Below are 20,616 nucleotides of genomic sequence, written 5' to 3' on the forward strand. Positions count from 1 at the left end.
TTATTATTGTGTCTAAATGACTCCATTTTTACACCTCTCAGAGGTGCTGGTGGAGTCAGTCCCTGTGCATGACCCAGGTTTGAGGAATGTGAGTACTTTCAGGGATTGCCAGGAGCGGTGAGGGCCAGAAGTTAATGCTTCTCTGAGTGGCAGCTTAATGTATTGTCATAATTGTACGCATCTGAGAGCATTGATTCTATATTGTTGGCCCTTGTCCCAGTGACAGTAGGAAAGTGGGAGTCTTTCACATAAAGCTTTTTTCCCCCCTTATCATTTTAATAATGAATTTCACCTCTTTCTGTGGTTTCCAGGAGTAGGGTGCTCTGTGAGTTCTCTGCAGAAGCTGTTTTCTGCAGTAAAGTCCTGATCTGTCACTGGGAACAGCTTTCTTCTGACAAATGTAGCTGAATTGGTTGGCAGAAGGATGGCAGGGAGGTAAAAGGGCAGGGAGTGGTTATAAATCCTCTAAAACGCCATCAATTGAACTCTTACAATGGGAGACAGTGTCTTTGACGACGTGTTCCAAATGGTTGATACAGATATTCAATTTCAAAGGATTTCTGCTGTGTTTTCAGAGGGCAGGGGACAAAAATGCCAGGAAATTGTTAGAATTCTTGCCTTGATGTCTTCTTCTCAAAATAGTGTAAAAAACATGAAATTTATTATCAGGTGGACTTAGGTTTGAGTCTGGCTTCTGCCACTTACTGTGTGCTTCTAGGGCAAAATTTTGAGCCTCACTTTTCTTAGCTGTAAGATGAGAATCCTAAAACCTACCTACCATTTTACTCTATTAAGGTGAATTAATTTGTATAATACATGTAAAACATCTAATACAATATTTGGCACAGAGCTGGTACTTCATAAATGGTAGCTATTTCTGGAACTACTATTAATAGTGGTAGTAATTGATGATAATGGCCTGTATGTCCACTTAGCCTTTGGTGGGGATGGCAAGGGGGTGTTGACAGAGGCTCATCTGGGAAGGGTATACTCAGAATTTTCATCCTCACGTAGTCAACCTGTTATAATTTAGAGTCTTATCACATATTAATCCTTTAAAATGCAGTCACTCTCTGGAATAGTTCGTTTCACTGATTACTCATTTTGTGTACATCCTGCTGTTTAACTCAGAGGGCTTAGAATACAGATTTTTTATGCAAACAGTGTGGACAGGGGGTTAGTAGAGGAGAGGGGAAAATATAATTTGGGGATTACTTTGGCCATAAGTCACACCTGGTGTCATGGTTTGGTGTGGAGTTTGGACACCCAGAAAAGGAAAGGTTAGATTATTGGGAAGTTGGGAAGAGGAGATGCCAGAATGGGTGACAGGAGGGTGGTAGGGACCCAACTACAATTTAGAATTTCCTGTGCAGGGTTCTTTGTTAGGATTGCCCGTGTGTTGCCATGAGTTTGTCTTGGTGTCCCTTCTGTCATTTGCCATCAGTTGGCAGTGTCTAGAATACAGTTCCATTTCATTGAAGCACTCAGTCTAGAGTATAAAGCATTTATGTGAATCAGTGGAAACTGAATTTGTACGGCTGAGGATCTGTACTGCAGTTTCAGAAAAGTCAGTATAGTTTAATTGAGGTATAAAGGGCTCTCCTCCCCATCTGAGTTGTGACAAGTTGAGAAATACAAAAAATGAGGCAGATGGAAGATCAAAACACCATCTTTATTACCAGTAAAACTGTTGCCAGAGAATAGGGTTTACCCCTGTGGGCAAACATTCCCAATATTTAACCCTAGAATTAGACAGACACTCACCCAGACACATTATAGAACCTGTGGTGGGGAAGAGCAGAGACAAATATGTCTTTCTTTCTTTCTTTCTTTTCTTTTCTTTTTTTTTTTTTTTGAGACGGAGTCTCGCTCTGTCACCCAGGCTGGAGTGCAGTGGTGCGATCTCAGCTCACTGCAAGCTCCGCCTCCCGGGTTCACGCCATTCCCCTGCCTCAACCTTCCGAGTAGCTGGAACTACAGGTGCCCGCCACCACGCCTGGCTAATTTTTTTTGTATTTTTAGTGGAGGCGGGGTTTCATCGTGTTAGCCAGGATGGTCTCAATCTCCTGACCTCATGATCCACCCACCTCAGCCTCCCAAAGTGCTGGGATTACAGGCATGAGCCACCATGCCCGGCCAGTACTTTCTTTTTTTGAGACAGAGTCTCACTCTGTTACCGAGGCTGGAGTGCAGTGGCACAATCTTGGCTCACTGCAACCTCCATCTCCTGGGTTCCAGTGATCATTCTGCTTTAGCCTCCCTAGTAGCTGGAACTATAGACATGGGCCACCACACCCAGCTAATTTTTGTATTTTTAGTAGGGACGGAGTTTCACCATGTAGGCCAGGCTAGCCTTGAACTCCTGACCTCAAGTACTCTGCCCGCCTCAGCCTCCCAAAGTGCTGTGATTACAGGTGGAAGCCTCTGTGCCCTCCCCTGAATATGTACTTTCTGCTAGAAGCCTGGCTCCCAGGAGAAGAGAGGAAGGGACAGGCTCAATCCCAAGCTCAACAAAATGACAAGTTACTCCTCCTTTCCTGGAGAAGAATTATATGGGGAGTCAGAGAGAGGCCAGAAGTACGCTGCTAGGAGATTCTGCATGTGGGAGGACACATGAGGATTGGAGACTTCATTTTACTGTATCATGTCTGCATAAATTCAAACTAAGTTCTAGCAAATTTGGAAGTAGTAATTCATACTTAAAAAAAAACAAATTGGAGTGGTTTAAATGTCACTCCGATCACTAAGAACCTATCATGGTCCCCGTGACCTGCAGAAGATAATCCAGAGTCCTTAACCTGGTTTTGAAAACCTCTCCTGATGTGGCCCCATCCTGCCTATGAGCCTTCCTTCCCTTCATGATGTTCAAATGCAGATGTAAAGTCTGATCAGTGCCCTCATCATCCTCTGAACAGTTCATTCTTGCTCCCATGTTCCTGCTGGATTATCCTTTCCACTCCTTGCCTGTTCATCCAAAGTGTACTCATCTGGGCCAGGCGCGGTGGCTCATGCCTGTAATCCCAGCACTTTGGGAGGCTGAGGTGGGGGGATCACTTGAGGTCAGGAGTTCAAGACCAGCCTGGCTGACATGGTGAAACCCCATCTCTACTAAAAATACAAAAATTAGCCAGGCATGGTGGCGTGTGCCTGTAATCCCAGCTACTCAGGAGGCTGAGGCACAAGAATCACTTGAAACCGGGAGGCGAAGGTTGCAGTGAGCTGAGATTGCGCCACTGCACTCCAGCCTGGGTGACAGAGAGAGACTCTGTCTTAAAAAAAAAAAAAAAAAGTGTATTCATCTGTTAGGTCTCAATACAAGCACTGCTGTGGGCAGAAGCCTTGCACTGAAGCATATGCTGACTTCTCTCATCTCCAAACTGCCAATGAACTTTCACATAGGACTGCACTGCTTAGTACTTGTTCATCAAATGAGCTTTATCTGCCAATTGTTGGAAGTTTTTTGAGGGATAAATGCTTCTTATACTTCTTTTGTGTATCCTCAGCTGCTAGTATATTGTACACCTGGAAAACACTCAATATATATGCAGTTGGTTAAATAGATGTGTCAAAAGAAAGTGGCTAGCACTCATCACTATATTAGAATACAGTGATGTGTTGGTTATGCTGGAAAATAAAATACCAGGGCAAAGAATTGAGATTAGCACTTAGTTTTATGTCACTGACATGGAATCAAAGAATGCTTTGGAACAGACTTTTGTAACAGAGAGGGTAGATCATCTAGTTCATCATCATTTTACAGCAGAGAAAACAAAGGCTCATGATTTGGAAAGAAATGTTCAGTCTGTGAGCTTAATATTTGTGAGAGGAATAGAGGATATGAAGTAGATGATCTTTCAGTTCTTTAATATTTGATTATGTTTACAAGGTTTGTGTGGTAGCTTTATGTTTGCATTAGAGGGTCCTCTAAGTGTTCCAAAGTGCTTTTCTATTATCCTGTAGATCCTCACTTCTTTATGTGCTCGCCAAAATCTGTGGAGGAAGGCACTTTTCACAGAAGCCTTCACATCTCATCGTTAACCTTCTTCATTGACACATGTCAGCTCACTGCGGTAGATTACATAGTATGCAGGCCTGAGACATCAGGATTGTTTTCCGTTTGTAGCAGTTGGGACACCAGAATGTTACATCACTTGCCCATGGTCACCAGATGCTAAGAATTAAAATGCAAGTGTCTTATATTCATTCCCATTGCAGACCATTTTCTACTACTCCATGATGTTTTTCTCTTCTTTAAATTATCATCTGGAGACCCTGAGAGAATCCTGGCTGAGAAAGGGAGCACATTTGTGATTCCCTGATCAGCAAAGAGATCGGTTAATGCAAGTACCTTAAGCACCCAGGGTAGAAGGTTATGAACCCCAGATTGGAGAAAGGATGGCCTGGCTTTGATGAGTGCTGAGAGAGGATGCTGCCCTGTGCCAGAGTGGAACAGGAAGCAGGAGCTGATACCTGAGAAGGACAGGTCAGCTAGCCACCTCTCAGGGAGGGATTTCCAGGACAGCCTCATTACTTGCTTTATGTTGTAGACTTCTCAAGACATCCATGATCATATTTAACTATTGTACAAAAATAGCAAACAAAATATAAGTAGTGTTTTGGTCATTTGTGCCACTGTTTTTTTTTCCAGTAAATTAAAACAATTTTTGGTTTTTAACTTAAAAAATTAAATGTTAGTGTTGTCTCTTATTGGTTAGTTAACAGAAAAGCTAATAGAGAAGTTAGTCTGTCTAGTGTATATTTTTAAACAGATTTCAAACACTGAGTTGTTGCATGAGTAAGTCATGAAGTCAATTTGGTAGGTCACAATTAGCTCTTAAAGTTGAATAAAATAGAAAATATCAGAGTGCATTGCACTTAGTAATGGTGAGTACTAGATATTATTGTAAAATATTTTTATTTTGATGAGTCTTGGTGTTAAAAAGTTTGAAAACACTGAATGGGAGAATGTTACTAGATTACTTGTTACTTGATGTTACATTTCTGCTTTATCATGGGCTGCAAATAAATGTTAGTTGGTATTCTTTAGTTCTAAAACATTCATTTGTTAATTATTTCATTCAACATATATATTTTAAGCACCCAATATATGCCAGGCACTGTTCTAAGTGTTTGCTGGGGTTGAGATATCTATAGCAATTTACTTACAAAGCATATTTTATTTCTCTTACTCAGAGAAAACATTGAATCGGTGTGCCTAAGGTTTAACTGTGGATAACAGAAAACTCCCTTTACATTACAGAAAACTCCCTTTAATGATCCTTTCATATTCTGCACACCACTTCTATTTACAACTCACTAGCCAAAACATACATAGTAACATCTAGATGCACAGGAAGCAGGGAAATGTGGTTTTTTATTATAAAGTCAGGGTTTATTCCCAAGGAAGAGAGGGAGAATAAATATTGGGGAGACATTTAGTAGTGCCTGCCATAAACCTCAAAGCTTCTTACATGTAAACAAAATTTCATTTCCATTAATGGGAAACTGGAAATTTCTATTATTATAATTATTGGAAAGGCACAGGCTTTGCAGGGCCACTGCATAGAGTTGGGCAGGTTGTCTACTGCACAAGGGCAGCCTGCTGAGGGTGCAGATAGGAGAGATGGTGTTCATGTTCCATTTGCCAGACTTTGTGTCCTGGCATGGGGCTGTGTCCACCCACAGGAAGAGGCACCCTTCTCTAATTGGCAGAAGACACCTTCTTCTCTGGCCAAGCCATCTGCTTACCAAACTGTGGGCTTGGGGGGCTACTTTGCCCAAAGAGATCTATTTCTAATTTGCAGAAATGCCCTATATGGGCTGGCTGTGGCTCAGAGGCCAGTCTCAACTAGCCTAGAGGTCGTCTTAAGCATTGGACCCTGACATACCTGATTCTGCCCCTTCTTCTAGTGTAGCTCTTCTTGCCTGGTTTTATATTTTTAAAATAATAGAAGTTAGCTGACAAAACTGTATGCATTGTCTTATCACAAATAGGCACAGAGTAAATTTTCAGAGGCTGAGTAGATCTACAGGTCCTACAGAGTCTCCTCATCCCTGACCTCTCCATTACTTCTCTTCCATTGCAGGAAAGGAAATTAGTGTTATAAATTAAGCTTACATTGATCTCTGATTTGAAATGGGAAATTAGATATCTTTTTTTTTTAACTTCAACAAGTGCATGAGGGAGATAATGGTACCAAACGATTGGGTTCTTAAGCATCAGAATTATGAAAGATAGAAAGGGTCCCACCCTCCCTACACACCGAGAATAAAAAAAAAAAAACCCACACAAAACCCCACCTTATCTAAGGCAGCCAGGTGGTATTCATCTTGGAAACAAATGCAGAGAGTGGAGGGAAGATGTGGTCTGAAAGTTGGTGTGAATCTTTTATTCTTTCCCTGCACTATCCTAAGAGAACATTAAAAATTTATCAGCAACAAAGGCCCTGCAAGATTTTCTTCAAGTAAGAAAACCAAAAAGCAAGGAAAACAGAGAAGGAGTTTAGTTTGTTTATCTTCTTGCTAAAATTTTCTTTCACCCCACAGTAAGTTTTTTTTGAGGGCTTGCTGTTCCCTCATTTTTGTGTCTGACTTGCGTTTCAGGTGAGGTAAAGCGGGAATCATTCTGATGGGATACTCCTCTGTGATTATCCAGTGCCAGATGATGTGCAGCTCTGGGACAACAGAGAGAAATGACCAGAATAACTGCAATTATTGAATTTGTTTGGGCAGATATGTGTGTGTTTTCTGCCTTCCCATTGTATTGAGGTCTTTCCAGTGCTCATGGAAAATAAGCTAGGAGTGAAATCTGTCTTTTATCATCAGAGCTTGCTTTGTTACAGTTTTAGTGTCTAGGAAAATTGGTCTAAACTTAAATTCCACTCCCGAATGATACATTTAACCCATCAGGGAGATTGTGTGTGTGTGGCAGGGGGTGGGGGGGGTGTGTGGGGGAAGAGTTGGGTGGGTTGCGTGGAATGGAATGGCAGGCATTAGATGCTGCGTTTTTGCAGTGGTTCTCAGATACTTCATTCTAGAGAAGCTGCTGGTTGGGGTTCTGGCCCATGGACCATTTCCCCTCTACTGTGGGTTTTAAAGTCAGTCTCATCAGCATTCAGTAGTATTGTCTTATTAATCAGGAAGATAAATAGGGAGAAGCCTGAGGAAGCATTTCTTTTTTTTTTTTTTCCAGTGGATCACTTTTTGAGGTTGCCGTAATTGAAGAGCATGAAATGAGTTACGCTCTGCATTTTCAATGAAATGTTATTCACTATAAATGGAAAATTTCCCCTGCTGTTCAGGCATTGTAAAATTAATATAACTATCCTGCTAAGGAAGGCATCCCCAACATGGGCTGTTGGAAATCCAGTGTTTTTATTAGTAACAGGGCTGCTGATTTCCATCTTGACACATTTATTGATTACTCTGAGTACCTGGTGGTGCATCAGGTCCTTTGAGAATTCATGTTGCAGGTCAGTTGTAGTCATTTCTGCAGTAAGTTTGCAATCTTAAAGGATGAATATGTGTATTATGAAAACCGAGAAGGGGAACTGACAGCCTAGAAAAGGGGAGTCTGAGAGGTTTAATAAGAATTCTGGAATAGGAAAGTTGAGTTTTGGGGGGACAGGATTTCTCCATCACCACTTATTAAGATGAGGGCAGGGTAAGGTACAATTTAAATTACAGCAGGTGGAATCTCCCTTTATAATGAGGAGTACTTTCTTCTGATGCAAAAGATTATGAGCCTCGACTAAGCTGTGTTGCTGAAAGAAGCCGTGTAATCTCTGTTTGAGTTTGAAAGAAGGGTGTCGTGGGTGTTTGTGTTTTGGCAGCCCAGCACCAGACCTGTTTTTCTTTCTAAGTCTGTCTCTCCAGCCTTCTGGTGATTCTGTGAGACACCCCTTCAGTAAGTATCTTTTCTGCTTGGACCATCTGGAGTTAGTTCTCATAAGATTGTTGGGACTCAAATAACTGAAACAATATGCTTAGAATAGTCCTTAGTTACATACTAGGTGCTCAGTAACTGGTCAGTGATGTTGTTTTTATTGTTTCTTAAATTGTAACCAAGAAGTTTGAATCAAAAAGGGACTCTGTGGAACAATTAGTAAACAAGAAAGAGAAGAACCAAGTGATCTTTGGAATACCCCTCAGATCTTCGTTTCTGAGCCAGAATGCCCCCATATTTCCTTGTTAATTATTACCTCAGGACCATGCTATGAATTACCTTTCTTATGGGTTATTTGGGTATTCAATAGTTAAACTTTATTAGATGAGGTTCAAGTATAATGGATCATATACTGCATTATACTCTAATAAATTATATCATAATGAAGCTGTAGGGTACAAATTATGCACACATAGTATAGGAAAGGAGGCTATAGACATAGCCATTTGCTGAATCCTCCAAGGAGAGAGGTTTATGATAAGCAAGCAAAAATAACTTTGGATGTGATGAAAGCAGTAACCCTTCAACTTGGCCAACCCTAGTTGCAGCATCGGCCCATTGGACATAGGACCATTTTTATTGGCAATGACAGCTTTATTCTTGTTCTGTCAGTATTGGTCAGCTTGTCCTGTGGGATTAGAATCAGGTTTAGATTGGCTAACATTGGCAAATACAGATGAAAATATGTTTTAGGGAGTTTCTGTGTCCCCTCTTAACCACAGCCTGTTCTAGGACACACTGAATCTTTGGGGCTGAGGTAGCCTATCCCTTGTGACCACCTCAAAATCTTCTGATTCTATAAAATGCCGGGGAGGGAATGGGGAGGGAGTGGAAATGGATGAGGTGTTCATTTTCTATAAGGGGGGGGTTGTACTTTTCCCCCTCCACCCCCGAAAATATGTACAGACAGGCAAATTTTGTTCTTTTGCCACCAACACTCCCGCCGACTTCCTGGTCCTTTTTTTTTTTTTTGCCTCAATTTGGCTTATTTTAAACTGATGACCCAAGTCAGGAAATAATAGCCATCCTTTACTGAGTCCTTTCTATGTGTTGAGATTTATGCACATTCTCTTTAATCCTCTTAATACTTTCAAAGATATTGATTATCCCCATTTTGCAGAGGAGGAAACAGGCTTAGATTAAATAACACAATAAAGGTTATAAAGGTAATAAATGTTAGGATTTGAACTCTAGTTTGTGTAGCTCCAAAGCCTCTCCTTTTTCTGAAAACCACTCTCTATTATCTTCCTCTCGCTGTTTTCCTCAAAACCTCATTTTCTCCTCAGAGCTGGCAACCGTATTCTCTGCAAGGCTAACATAACTTCTGGTATAGACCTCACATAAGTTCAGGTCTTAAGTAGAATTTCCTAATGCATTTGCCTTCTGCTTACAACAGCAAAACACTCAGAACTGTGTTTTGTTCATCTTTCTGTCCCCAGCACCCAGTACAGAGCTTTCACACCTGCATAAATGTTTGTTGAATAGGGCCATTCCTGATATGTTCCCATTGCGAGGAGGTATAGGAAAAGTTAGGAACCCCAAAGGGGCAGCATCCATAGCAGTTGACAATATTCATAACAAGGTAATCTGAACACTGAGAACAAAATGGGAAAAGCAGAAAAACAATCAACCAAATCCCAGATACTGAAGTTTGTACTTCGGGGACGGGTAGTCAGTGTTTATTCAGGTACCTCAAATTTGGGCCAGTTAAATGCATTGAGAGCAGCTCCAGGGAAGCAGCGCTCAGTGAGGAAGCCACATGGCCTTGGGAACACCACCACTGCCTGTGGTGTGAGTGGCACTGCCTCCCACGTGTGCCTCTTGTACCAGGTTTTTCCCCAGGCAGACAGACCCCAGCTCCAAATTCCATTGGGGAGATGAGCGGTGTTTCACTATTCAGGGCCTGGAAGGACCCTGAAAAGCCGTTTGTTCACTGCTTCCCTTTTCTCCCAGAAGGTATAAATTTATTATACTAATATATTTAATGTATTACAGATCCATTGAAGAAATGCTGGGAGAAAAAGGGCAGAGATTGGCTTTTATTTTAATACACTTTCCTCAAAATATGTTACTGAAATCCTCATTGTAGCCAGTCTGTTTCCTCCTTCCTCAAATATTTTAGGAATAAATCAGCAAACTTGCTGACTTTGGCTGTCACCTCCATTCACCTCCCCAGCTGGCCTCTGGCGGTGCTAGCAGTGTAGCGTGTGGCCTAGAGGTCGGGGAGCAGAAGGGAGGCATAGGGGAGCTGACGGGAGGGAGCCGGAATCATCAACTGCAGACTATTTTCAGATCTGGAGTCATTGAACATTTTCTGTCCTGAATTTTTGGCTGAAACAGTAGAGCTGCTTGCTGAGAACCAGGGCGTCTGTCTTCCCTTTTGTACTTAAATGTTCTTCTTGGCGCTTCGTGTCCTTGGAGGGGAGAAGATGGCTGCAAGGAGCCTTTCCAGCTGCTGCCCTTGGCTGCAGGTGGGTGGATGTGCCTCCCACCTGTCCGTTGGCTTGGCTCTCTCTGGCAGCAGCGGGTAGGCTTGTAGCCTGTGTTCCCTGTTAAGACCCTTTCACTCCTGTTTCATGTGATCCAGTCTTGTCATTCTTTTCCCCTCTGCTGATTTCAGTGGGAGCTTCACTCTGGTTGGACCCATTGGGGCTGATGACTCACTGATAACCCAGGTGAACCAGCAGTTAGCTAGTTTTTTCCTCTGTTATCAAAGGAAAAGCCAAGGAAGGGTGGCTTCTAACTTGGAGAGGGTGCCACAGTCACCTGACCCCACTGCCTGCCACCTGCCTGAGTGACAGAAGGTAGGATCCATCTGTTTGTTCCAATGTGACTAGATCACAAAAAAACAATTAGCAGCTTGGAAATGTATTTTTCAGGACACACATAAACCTGCCATTACAGGGAGGATTCTGGTACTAATTTAGATGCAAATGGGATCACCCAACTAGAGCTGATTACAGAAAGGTCAGAATGTCTATATGCTCAATTTCACTCATACGCTGTGCAATAAGTTAATGTGCTTCTGCAGTTGTGGGCATGATGGCTGGGTTTGGTTCTGGCTTTAATTTTTTTTAGAGAGCTTTGGTTTTATAGAAGTAGAATGTGATGCATGGTGTCACCTCCTCCCTTCCCACCCACCTCCTTTTTAAAAGAAAACACACTGTCCATTTTGCCTATTTCTGGGAAGCTTGAAATTCTAATAAAAAATAAAAACACACTTTTGGCGCTCTTAGCCTAAGACAAAAAAGAGTAGATTGACTGTAAATTCAGTTGCCATCCTGTTCAGAAAACGGATCTCACCTATGTGTGCACTTCTTCCAGGCCAGACCTTGATGGGTTATAGCCTGGAGCATAGGGAACTGGCGATGAGAACTGGTGGGTGAAAGCATGGCGTAGATGATTGTGAACTGTGCTCCTGTGGTGTTTTTCAGATGTTTTTGGCTACTGCTCACAGTCAGAAATAATATTTTGTATGTTTGTATATATATGTGTATTTACTGAATTTGCAAGCAAAGCACATATATTTAATGTATCACATTATGTATATTTTCAACAAAATATGTATACACAAGTTTGACAAAACAGGACTTGCCCTTACTACATGCAGGGCACTCGAATATTTTCTGTTGGAATCTGGTCTAAACCATTAATGAAATAATAAACTGAATTCACTACCCACTTTTGGATTTCAAACTATAGTTTCAAAAACACCAGCTTAAGGGATTGGCGAAGATTCTCGGCATGAAGAAGGACCCGGACAAGGGCTATAGGAGTGTGGAGAAGATGGGCAGAGAAAGATTTATTTCCAAGGATGGACTAAACGGGACTCAATAGCAGTAAAGTCAAGTACCTGAGTCAGGCCTCTATTCTGGAACTTGGGTTGAAAAGTAATCACATAATAGTGCTTAAGCAGAGACATTCTTTAGAGTAACAACTGTTCTTATCTTAGGGATAATTACTCATTTGTGGACACTGAGTTTTCTTTAGGTTATTTCAGTCATTGTGGCCCACCTTTAGTATGAAATAACATTCTTAAGCTTTAGTATCCCTAAACTTTATTATTGTGTATGATATGGCAGTAAGGTAGAATGTCATTTACTGTTTCTATTAGTATTTCTATGTAAATTCGTAGCTACCTGCAATTCTTTATAGAACAAATTAAATAAATATTGATAGTCATCTCTAAGACAGAGGTCTTACTTATATTAGCAGCTGATTGTCCTCCATAATGGATGCATGAAGAAGATGCTACTTTCCAGTCTTGCTAACACTTCTTTGGGGCATTAGCAGAAGATTTCGTTTTACATTCTGCACAGCAGAGCATCTTTTCCCTGGTGGTTTATTGTTAGCTTTCCAGTGATCACACTTAGGCTCTGGTCTCCTCCTCGTTAAGGAGGTTGCCTATTTGGGGGGATTAGAGGAAGTTTCTGAAAGTAAGATAATGGGACAGGAAAAGATTTTCTGGTATAAAAAGCTCCTGAAGGCTCTGAGGATATGGTAGAAGGAAAAGATGGAAGAAGGGAGCCAGATTTTCCTGGTTTGGGTATTAGTTTAAGGTGAGTATGATCTGTTTATAAAAATATGCAACTTAATGCTTAATGGACTTGGGTTTTTAATATTTATAGCATGTTATATAAATGCTGTCCCTCCAAGTGCTTTCTTAAATCCTCTTAGCTTATAAATGACAGCTTTGATTTCTAAAAAGAAATGAAATATTTTCATTTATCCAGCCTAACAGTAGTAAACAATAGATACTTAATGCCCTCCTTTCATGTTAGCCCTCAAAGACTGAAACTTGTAGTCTAAGGAGTTGATTGCTGTGCTTTCAAGCTTACTAAGGTCATGTGTAACTTAAGGGGGGAAAAGCTGATGCTACATTATTGGTGCAAAGGCTGGAATTCTGTATAACATGTCAGTTCAGCAGTGTTCCATAGATAAGCTGAAAATATTGTGTTACAGAAACTACATACATGGCCTGTTTGGAATGATTATGCAACTTTTTTCTAGTGATCAAGGTTGTTGGGGAATTAGATTTTTGCCTAAATCATTTAGGATTAAGTTTCTGCTAAAGGATCCCAAGTTTGCAGTAGTGAAGTGGATGTGAGCTAATGTAGGGTTGTTGTGAGTCATTTCCCCCTTAGCTATGATTGGTGACATCAGTTATTACAGAGATCTTTATAAGAAACGTCTCTACTCTCTGGGGCCTTCAGGACACATGTAGAGGATAAAGGATAATTAAAAGTTAAACTAAACTCTGGCAAATATAAATCACTAGATCTTTGGGGCTATCATTCACTCAGGAAGAAGTACGTTCTATGTGCCAGGCTTTGTGCATTGCATTGAGGTAATAAAGAAAAGACACAGTGTGCATCCCAGGGCAGCATTAGGAGTGCTTCATATATGGGACTAGAAAACATCAGGAAACACAAAGACGGAAGTAGTTTGTTTCAGAAGCAGGGGCAGACCATGAAAAGCACTCTTCCCGGTGCAATTTATTTGTTAAATGTTTGATGGTTGCCTATTTCTGTTGCTATATATGGGCCACAGAGAGCTCTTTACAGTTGGTCAGATGACATAGTGGTGTATTGAATGTCTGAGAGCTTGCATTGTTGGCACCGAGCTAGGGGAAGGGGATTTGCGCTATGATATGTACTCAGACCACTGTGGAATGACTTCTCGTTAGATACTAATGCACTGGATAAGCATGCCTTGCTTAGATAAAGAAAACAGACACACTGACTTGGTAATATCTTATCCACCTGGGCTCATCTATCCAGAAGAAAGCTGAGCACCAATAACTTTTTAAAAGTAATTTAAACTGCCAAAATAGATAGCTCCAAGCCTTTATGCACAGATGCATCCACTCAGGGCTCATCTACACTTATGTAGCAGATCTGGACATCTGGTTTCTAAACTAATCTGTGGATTTTAAAAGCCAAAAATTAAAAGGGGAAGAGGAATGGAATATAAAAGGAATGGCCCAGTAACCATAAGATAATGTGACAACTAACACTTTTAAAGGAAGAGAATGAAAGAAGATTTTAAAAAATGGAAAAGGGAAAATAATCACTCAAAAAGTATTGCCATCTGTTTTGTTTAAAATCGAGTGCATTTGACTCATGGTGGAGGGATTGCTAAGATTTCTAGGGTGTGTGGTATTAGAATCTGAAAGTTTGAACTATTTCTCTGGTGGTTTTCACGCATTCAGGTGTGGCTGTTTCTTTATGCTTCTGCGGGGCAATTGATGACCCTGGGAATGACCTCTATTCATCAAGAGATGGTGTATTCTCATCTTAGGAGGACAAAGATGTATATGCTAGCTCTTAAAATACTCCCAATAAAAATGTTTAAGGTTAGAATTTTGATACTTGAAGCATCAAATCCTCGGCTTCTTGAAAAACTTGGCTCTTCAGAGTCTTATTCACTGAAAAATTGACATTTTACTGCATGAGAAAATTACACCAGGTAGCATATATTAATTTGTTATAAAAAAGTCACAGTTACTTTATAAGCAGTAAGTTCTTATAGTGCTTTATAAATAACATTTTATGTGTATTATTCAGTTATAAAACATTTGACATGCAGCTCTCCAGAAACACATCTGAACATCTGTAGCACTTTGTGTCTGTACTGCTCCTTTGCAACTTATATTATCGTTTTGCTTGTTATAGCTCATCTTTCTGGACATAAGGAATGTTATGTTTTCAGCTCCTCGTACATAACAGGTCCCAATAAATGTTTATTGAATGACTAACAAATAAACAAGTTATTCCGGGCTTTCTAATTAATCCTTTACTAACCATGTAAATACTTTCCATTATCTTTTTTCTTCATTTTTGATTACACTCTAAAATCTTTATGGTATTTGAACTGCATTTGATGATTAGAGTTACCAGAACACTTGAATTGATTCTTTATGCCTTTCTTTTTCCTTATTGAATTAAAGGGCGGAAACAGCATGAGGTATTGTGGAATGTGAATAGGTTATGGGCTTCAATAAAGCTCTGAAGTGTGTTTTCGTGGGCAGGCGTGTTCTTGCCTTGATGATGTCACTGTGGTGAGGCTGGGGACCACGGGAGAGGCGTGTATCACAGCATCAAAAGGATGCTTACCTGTGCTCACTCCGTTGTTGGTCCTAGGTGACTGTGGAAGAGGTCATGACCACAACTGCATATCTGGACCTTTTCCTGCGCAGCATCTCCGAGCCAGCACTACTTGAGATCTTCCTCCGTTTTATCCTATTGCACCAGCATGAGAATGTCCACATCCTAGACACTCTCACGAGTCGAATCAACACCCCGTTTCGGGTAAGGAGAGCGCCAGAGGAAGGGAACTTACAACTCAGAACAGATTTCAGGAGAGTTTTTTTTGGGAATGAAATTATGAATATTCTCTTTTGCTCTCTCTTTTTTTTTCTTTTTTTTCTTTTGGTTGTTGTTGTTTTGTGGCCATTACCTTCTTTCTATTTGGGTAGAGATGAATGGAATAATGCATTTTGCTCTCAGGGATCCTTCTGTCAAGAGGTGACACTTACTGCCTTTCCTAGGACATCTTTCGCTATTTCTCTGTTTTAGCACTTTCTTCTGTAGAACTAGCAGAGTGCACTTCTGCGGGGGCAAGGTGCAGGGGAACATGTGGGCTTAAGCATAGATAAAGCCAAGGAACCAGAGTGCATCAAGTCTGGGTGTTAGAGATCATATTCCTGTCCATGAGTTTTCTTGAAATGGAAGTTTGGAAAGTTGTGAATTTGGGTGGTCATTCTTCATTTTGAAGCTCTGATTAACTTGAAAAATACTCTTCCCCAAAGGCTGTCTCTATTTAATTGCAATTCTTGTTTTAAAAGCAAAAGAATGAGAATGTATATATCATTCGGTTTGCAACATATATAGAGATGATATATAACAATAATTGCACAAAGGGGGGAAGAGGGAATAGACTTATATAGGAGTAATATTTCTATATTTCACTAGAGCTAATTTAATATAAACTTGAAGTAAATTCTGATAAGTTAAAATATATACTAGAAGCCCTAGAGCAACCACTAAGAAAATAACTAAAAAAAAGTGGAAAAAATCTTTTAAAGGAATTAAAATGTTATACTAGAGAAAATATTCAATTAGCACTACACTTATCAGCAACATAATACACATTCTCCTCAAATGTACATGGAATATTCTCCAAGACAGACCATGTGCTAGGCCATATAACAAGCCTCAGTGAATTTAAGAGGATTGAAATCATGCAAAGCATGTTCTCTGATCATGATGGATGGAAATTAAAAAATTATTGACAGAAATTTGGGAAATTCACAAGTATATGGAAATTGACACACTTCTAATCAGTGGGTCAAAGAAGAAATCACAAGGGAAATGAGAATTTACTTTGAGATAAATGAGAATGAAGACAAAATATACCCAGACTTATGAGACACAGTGAAAGCACTGTTTAAAGGGAAATATATAGTTGTGAACACATATGTTAAAAAAAAGAAGAAAGAGCTCAAAGCAGTAACCTAAGCTTCTACTTTAACACACTGGAAAAAGAAGAGCAAACAAAGCAGGCAGAAAGAAAACAATAAAGATTAGAGCAGAAATTAATGAAATAGAAAATTTTAAAAATAGAGAAAATAGGTGAAATAAAAAGTTGGTTCTTTGACAAGATTCACAAACCTTTAGCTAGGCTGAGAAAAAAAGAGGGAAGTCTCAAATTACTAAAATGAGAAATGAAAGAGGTGGATATTACTATCAACCTTACAGAAATAAAAACGATTAGGACCATGAGCAACTATATGCCAAAGGATGACTTAGATGAAATAGACAAATTCTAGAAAGACACAAACTTATGAAATGGAAGATCTAAATAAATTTATATCAAAATAAGATTAAAATAGAAATTAAAAGAACTACTCACAAAGAAAAGCCCAGACCCAGATGGCCTCACTGGTGAATTCTATCAAACATTTAGGCACTAGTTAAAAAGTGATGTCAGCAAAATGGTGGAATAGGAAGACCCAGGCCCTTATTCCCTCACAGAGAAACCCACTTAACAAAAATTTATGACCAAACTGCCTTTGTAAGAACTTCAGAAACTTTGTAAGAACACCAGTTAAGAGGTTGTAGCACAAAGCCAAGAAGAGACATATTGAAGTGTGCAGGAAAATTGGTGGCATTATTCCCTGCTCTAGCCATGTCCCCTCCCCAACACAGTGTGGCAAGATCCAGAGAAAACTCCAACTACTGACTTTTACTTTGTGAGGGAAAGAAAAGTGTGAATTGCTTGCTTCACATTACTTCTTATGTTCTGTCTGCTTATTGGGAAAAGAGGAATAAAGTAGCTGTAAGACACACAGAAAACAACAAAATGGAAATAGTAAGTCCTTCCACCTCAGTAATTATTTTAAATGTGGATGGATTAAACACTCCAGTCAAAAGATATAAACTGGCTAAATAGATTAAAAACAAGATCCAAGCATATACTGTCTAAAAGACACTCACTTTCGATCTAAGAACATGCATAAGCTGAAAGTCAAAAGATGGAAAAATATATCCTATGCAAATGGTAACTAAAAGAAAGCAGAGGTGGTTGTACTTATATTTAAAAATTAGACTTAAAGAGACAAAAAAGGACACGAGATAAGGAATGACATTATGTAATGATAAAAGGGTCAATTCACTAGTAAGATATAAATATTATATATAATACATGCATGTAAAAATTATATATATGTGTATATATATATGCATGTAACATCAGAGTTCCCAAATATATGAAGCAAACATTGACAGAATTACAGAGAGAAATAGACAGCTGCACAATAATAGTAGGAGACTTCAATGCCCTACTTAAATAGTGGATAAAAATATCAGACAGAAGATAAAGAAGGAAACAGGATTTGAACAACACTGTAAGCCAGTTGGACCTGACAGACATATACCAAATACTCCACCCAGCAATGGCAGGATATACATTCTCCTCAAGGGCACATGGAACATTCTCCAGGATAGACCACTTGTTAGGTCACAAAACAAAGTTTAACACATTTACAAAAATTGAAAGCACACAAATAATTTTTTTCTAACTGCAATGCAATGAAACTAGAAATAAATAGCAGAAGGAAAAGTAGAAAAAATTATGAATACATACAAATTAAACAACACATTCTTGGGCCAAAGAAGAAATCACAAGGGAATTTAGAAAATATCTGGAGACAAGTGAAAATGAAAGCACAATATACCCAAACTTATGAGGTGCAGTGAAAGCAGTACTAAGAGGGAATTTTATAGCTGTAAACACTTAGGTTAAAAAAGAAAATCTTGAAGCAACAACCTAACTATACATCTTCAGGAACTAGACAAAGAAGAATGAACTAAACTCAAAGTTAGCAGAAGGAAGGAAATGATAAAGATCAGAGCAAAAATCAATGAAATAAAGAATAGAAAAACCAATGAAACCAAGACTTGGTTTTTTAAAACAACAGCAATAATATTGATTGACCATTAGCTGGATTAACTAAGAAAAAAGAGAGATGACTCAAATAACTAAAATCAGAAATGAGAGAGGTGACATTACACCTTATGCCACAGAAATAAAAAAGAGCATACCACAAACAATTGTACACCAACAAACTGGATGACCTAGAAGACCTAGATACATTCTTAGAAACATATAGCCTATCAAGGCTGAATCATGAAGAAATAAAAAAAAATCGGAACAGACTTGCCTCAAGTAAGGAGATCAAAGCTGTAATGATAATTGAAAAATCTTAAAGAAAAACCCAGGACCAGATGGCTTCACTCTAGTGGTCTACCAAACATGTAAAGAAGAATTAACATCAGTCCTCCTTGAACTCCTAAAAACCTGAAGATCCAGGAACATTTTCAAACTAATTTTATGAGGCCAGTGTTGCCCTAATACCAAAACTAGACAAAGATACTTCAAGAAAACTAGAGGCCAGTATCCCTGATGACTGTTGATGCAAAAATCTTTAACAAAATACTAGCAAAAAGCATTAAACAGCACATGGTAAGGATTGTATAACATGACCAAGTGTGACTTATTCCTAGAATGCAATGATGCTTCACCATATGAAAGTCAGTCAGTGTAATATACCACATTAACAGAATGAAGGACAAAACCCACAGCATCATCTCAATTGATACAGAAAAAGCGCTTGACAGATTCCACACCCTTTCATGATAAAAGCACTCAACAAACTAGAAATATAAAGAAACAACTACAACATATTAAAGGCCTTATATGAAAAGCCCACAGCTAACATCTTACTCAATGGTGAAAGACTAAAAGCTTTTTCTCTGAAATCAGGAACAAGGCAAGGATGCCCACTTAGAGGTCCTAGCCAGAGCAATTAGGCAAGAGAAAGAAATAGAAGGCATTTAAATTGGATAGAAAGAAGTTAAATTGTGTCTGTTTGTAGACAACATAATCATATATATAGAAAACCCTAAAGATGTCACCAAAAAACTGTTAGAACTAACAAGCGAGTTCAGTAAAGTTACAGGATACAAAGTCAACACACATAAGTAATTTCTATATATTAACTATGAACAATTCGAAAAGGAAATTTTAAAAAGTTCTTTATAATAGCATCAAAAAGAATAAAATACTTAGGAATAAACTTAACTGAGGAGGTGAAAGACTTGTGCACTGAAAACTACAAAACATTGAAAGAAATGAAAGAAGAACAAATAGAAAGACATTCCGTGTTCATGGATTGAAAAACTTATTTTCATTAAAATGGCCATATTACTCAAAAGCAATCTACAGATTCCATGCAATTTGTAACAAAATCCCAATGGCATTTTTTGGGCAGAAATAGAAAAAAAATCCCAAAATTTATATGAAATCTCAAGGGACCCTGAATAGCTGAAATAATATTGAAAAAGAAGGAAAAATTTGGAGAGCTCACATTTCCTTAAAACGTACTACAAAGCTATAGTAATAAAAAACAGTGTGGGACTAGCATAAAGACCAATGAAACAGAATAGGAAACAGAATGAAACAGAAATGAACCGTTGTATTATGGTCAAATGATCTTTGACAAGGGTGCCAAGACTACACAATAGGAAAGGACGGTTTCATCAACAAATGGTAATGGTAAAACTGGATATCCACATGCAAAAGAATGAAGTTGAACCCTTACTTTACACCATATAAAAAAATTAACTCAAAATGTATCAAAGACCTAAACATGAGATCTGAAACTACAAAACTCCTAGAAGAAAACATGGAGGAAAACTTCATAGCAATGGATTTTGTAATAATTTCTTGGATATGACACCAGAAGCGTAGGGAAAAATAAGACAGATGGGAGTACATCAAACTTAACAACTTAGGCATATCAAATGAAATAATCAACAAGATGAAAGGGCAACCTACAGAATGGGAGAAAATATTTATGAGTCATATATCTGATAGGGGGTAGTATCCAGAATATATAAAAAGTTCTGTAACTCACCACCAACCAAAAACCCAAATAATCCAACTTAAAAATAAACAAAGTACTTGAATATTTCTATGAAGAAGACTTACAAAGGACCAAAAAACATATGAAAAGATTAGAGAAGTACAAATCAAAACCACAATGAGATATTATCTCATATTCATTAGGGTGGCCACTATCCAAAAAACAGAAAAAATTAGTGTTGGTG

At 39.0% G+C, this 20,616-nt stretch overlaps 1 protein-coding gene across 5 annotated transcripts in view; it reads left to right on the top strand.

The window, feature by feature from the left end:
• FHIP1A (FHF complex subunit HOOK interacting protein 1A) overlaps positions 1-20,616 on the top strand; it is a 258,783-nt gene that overhangs the window by 202,895 nt on the left and 35,272 nt on the right. For all 5 annotated transcript variants that reach the window (XM_034959259.3, XM_055111917.2, XM_055111918.2 and 2 more), the window contains one exon: positions 15,088-15,255. In XM_034959259.3, coding sequence (XP_034815150.1) covers positions 15,088-15,255 — 168 coding nt within the window. The remainder of the gene's footprint in view (positions 1-15,087; positions 15,256-20,616) is intronic.

Source organism: Pan paniscus, chromosome 3 (assembly GCF_029289425.2).
Source record: "Pan paniscus chromosome 3, NHGRI_mPanPan1-v2.0_pri, whole genome shotgun sequence".
Lineage (NCBI taxonomy): Eukaryota > Metazoa > Chordata > Mammalia > Primates > Hominidae > Pan > Pan paniscus.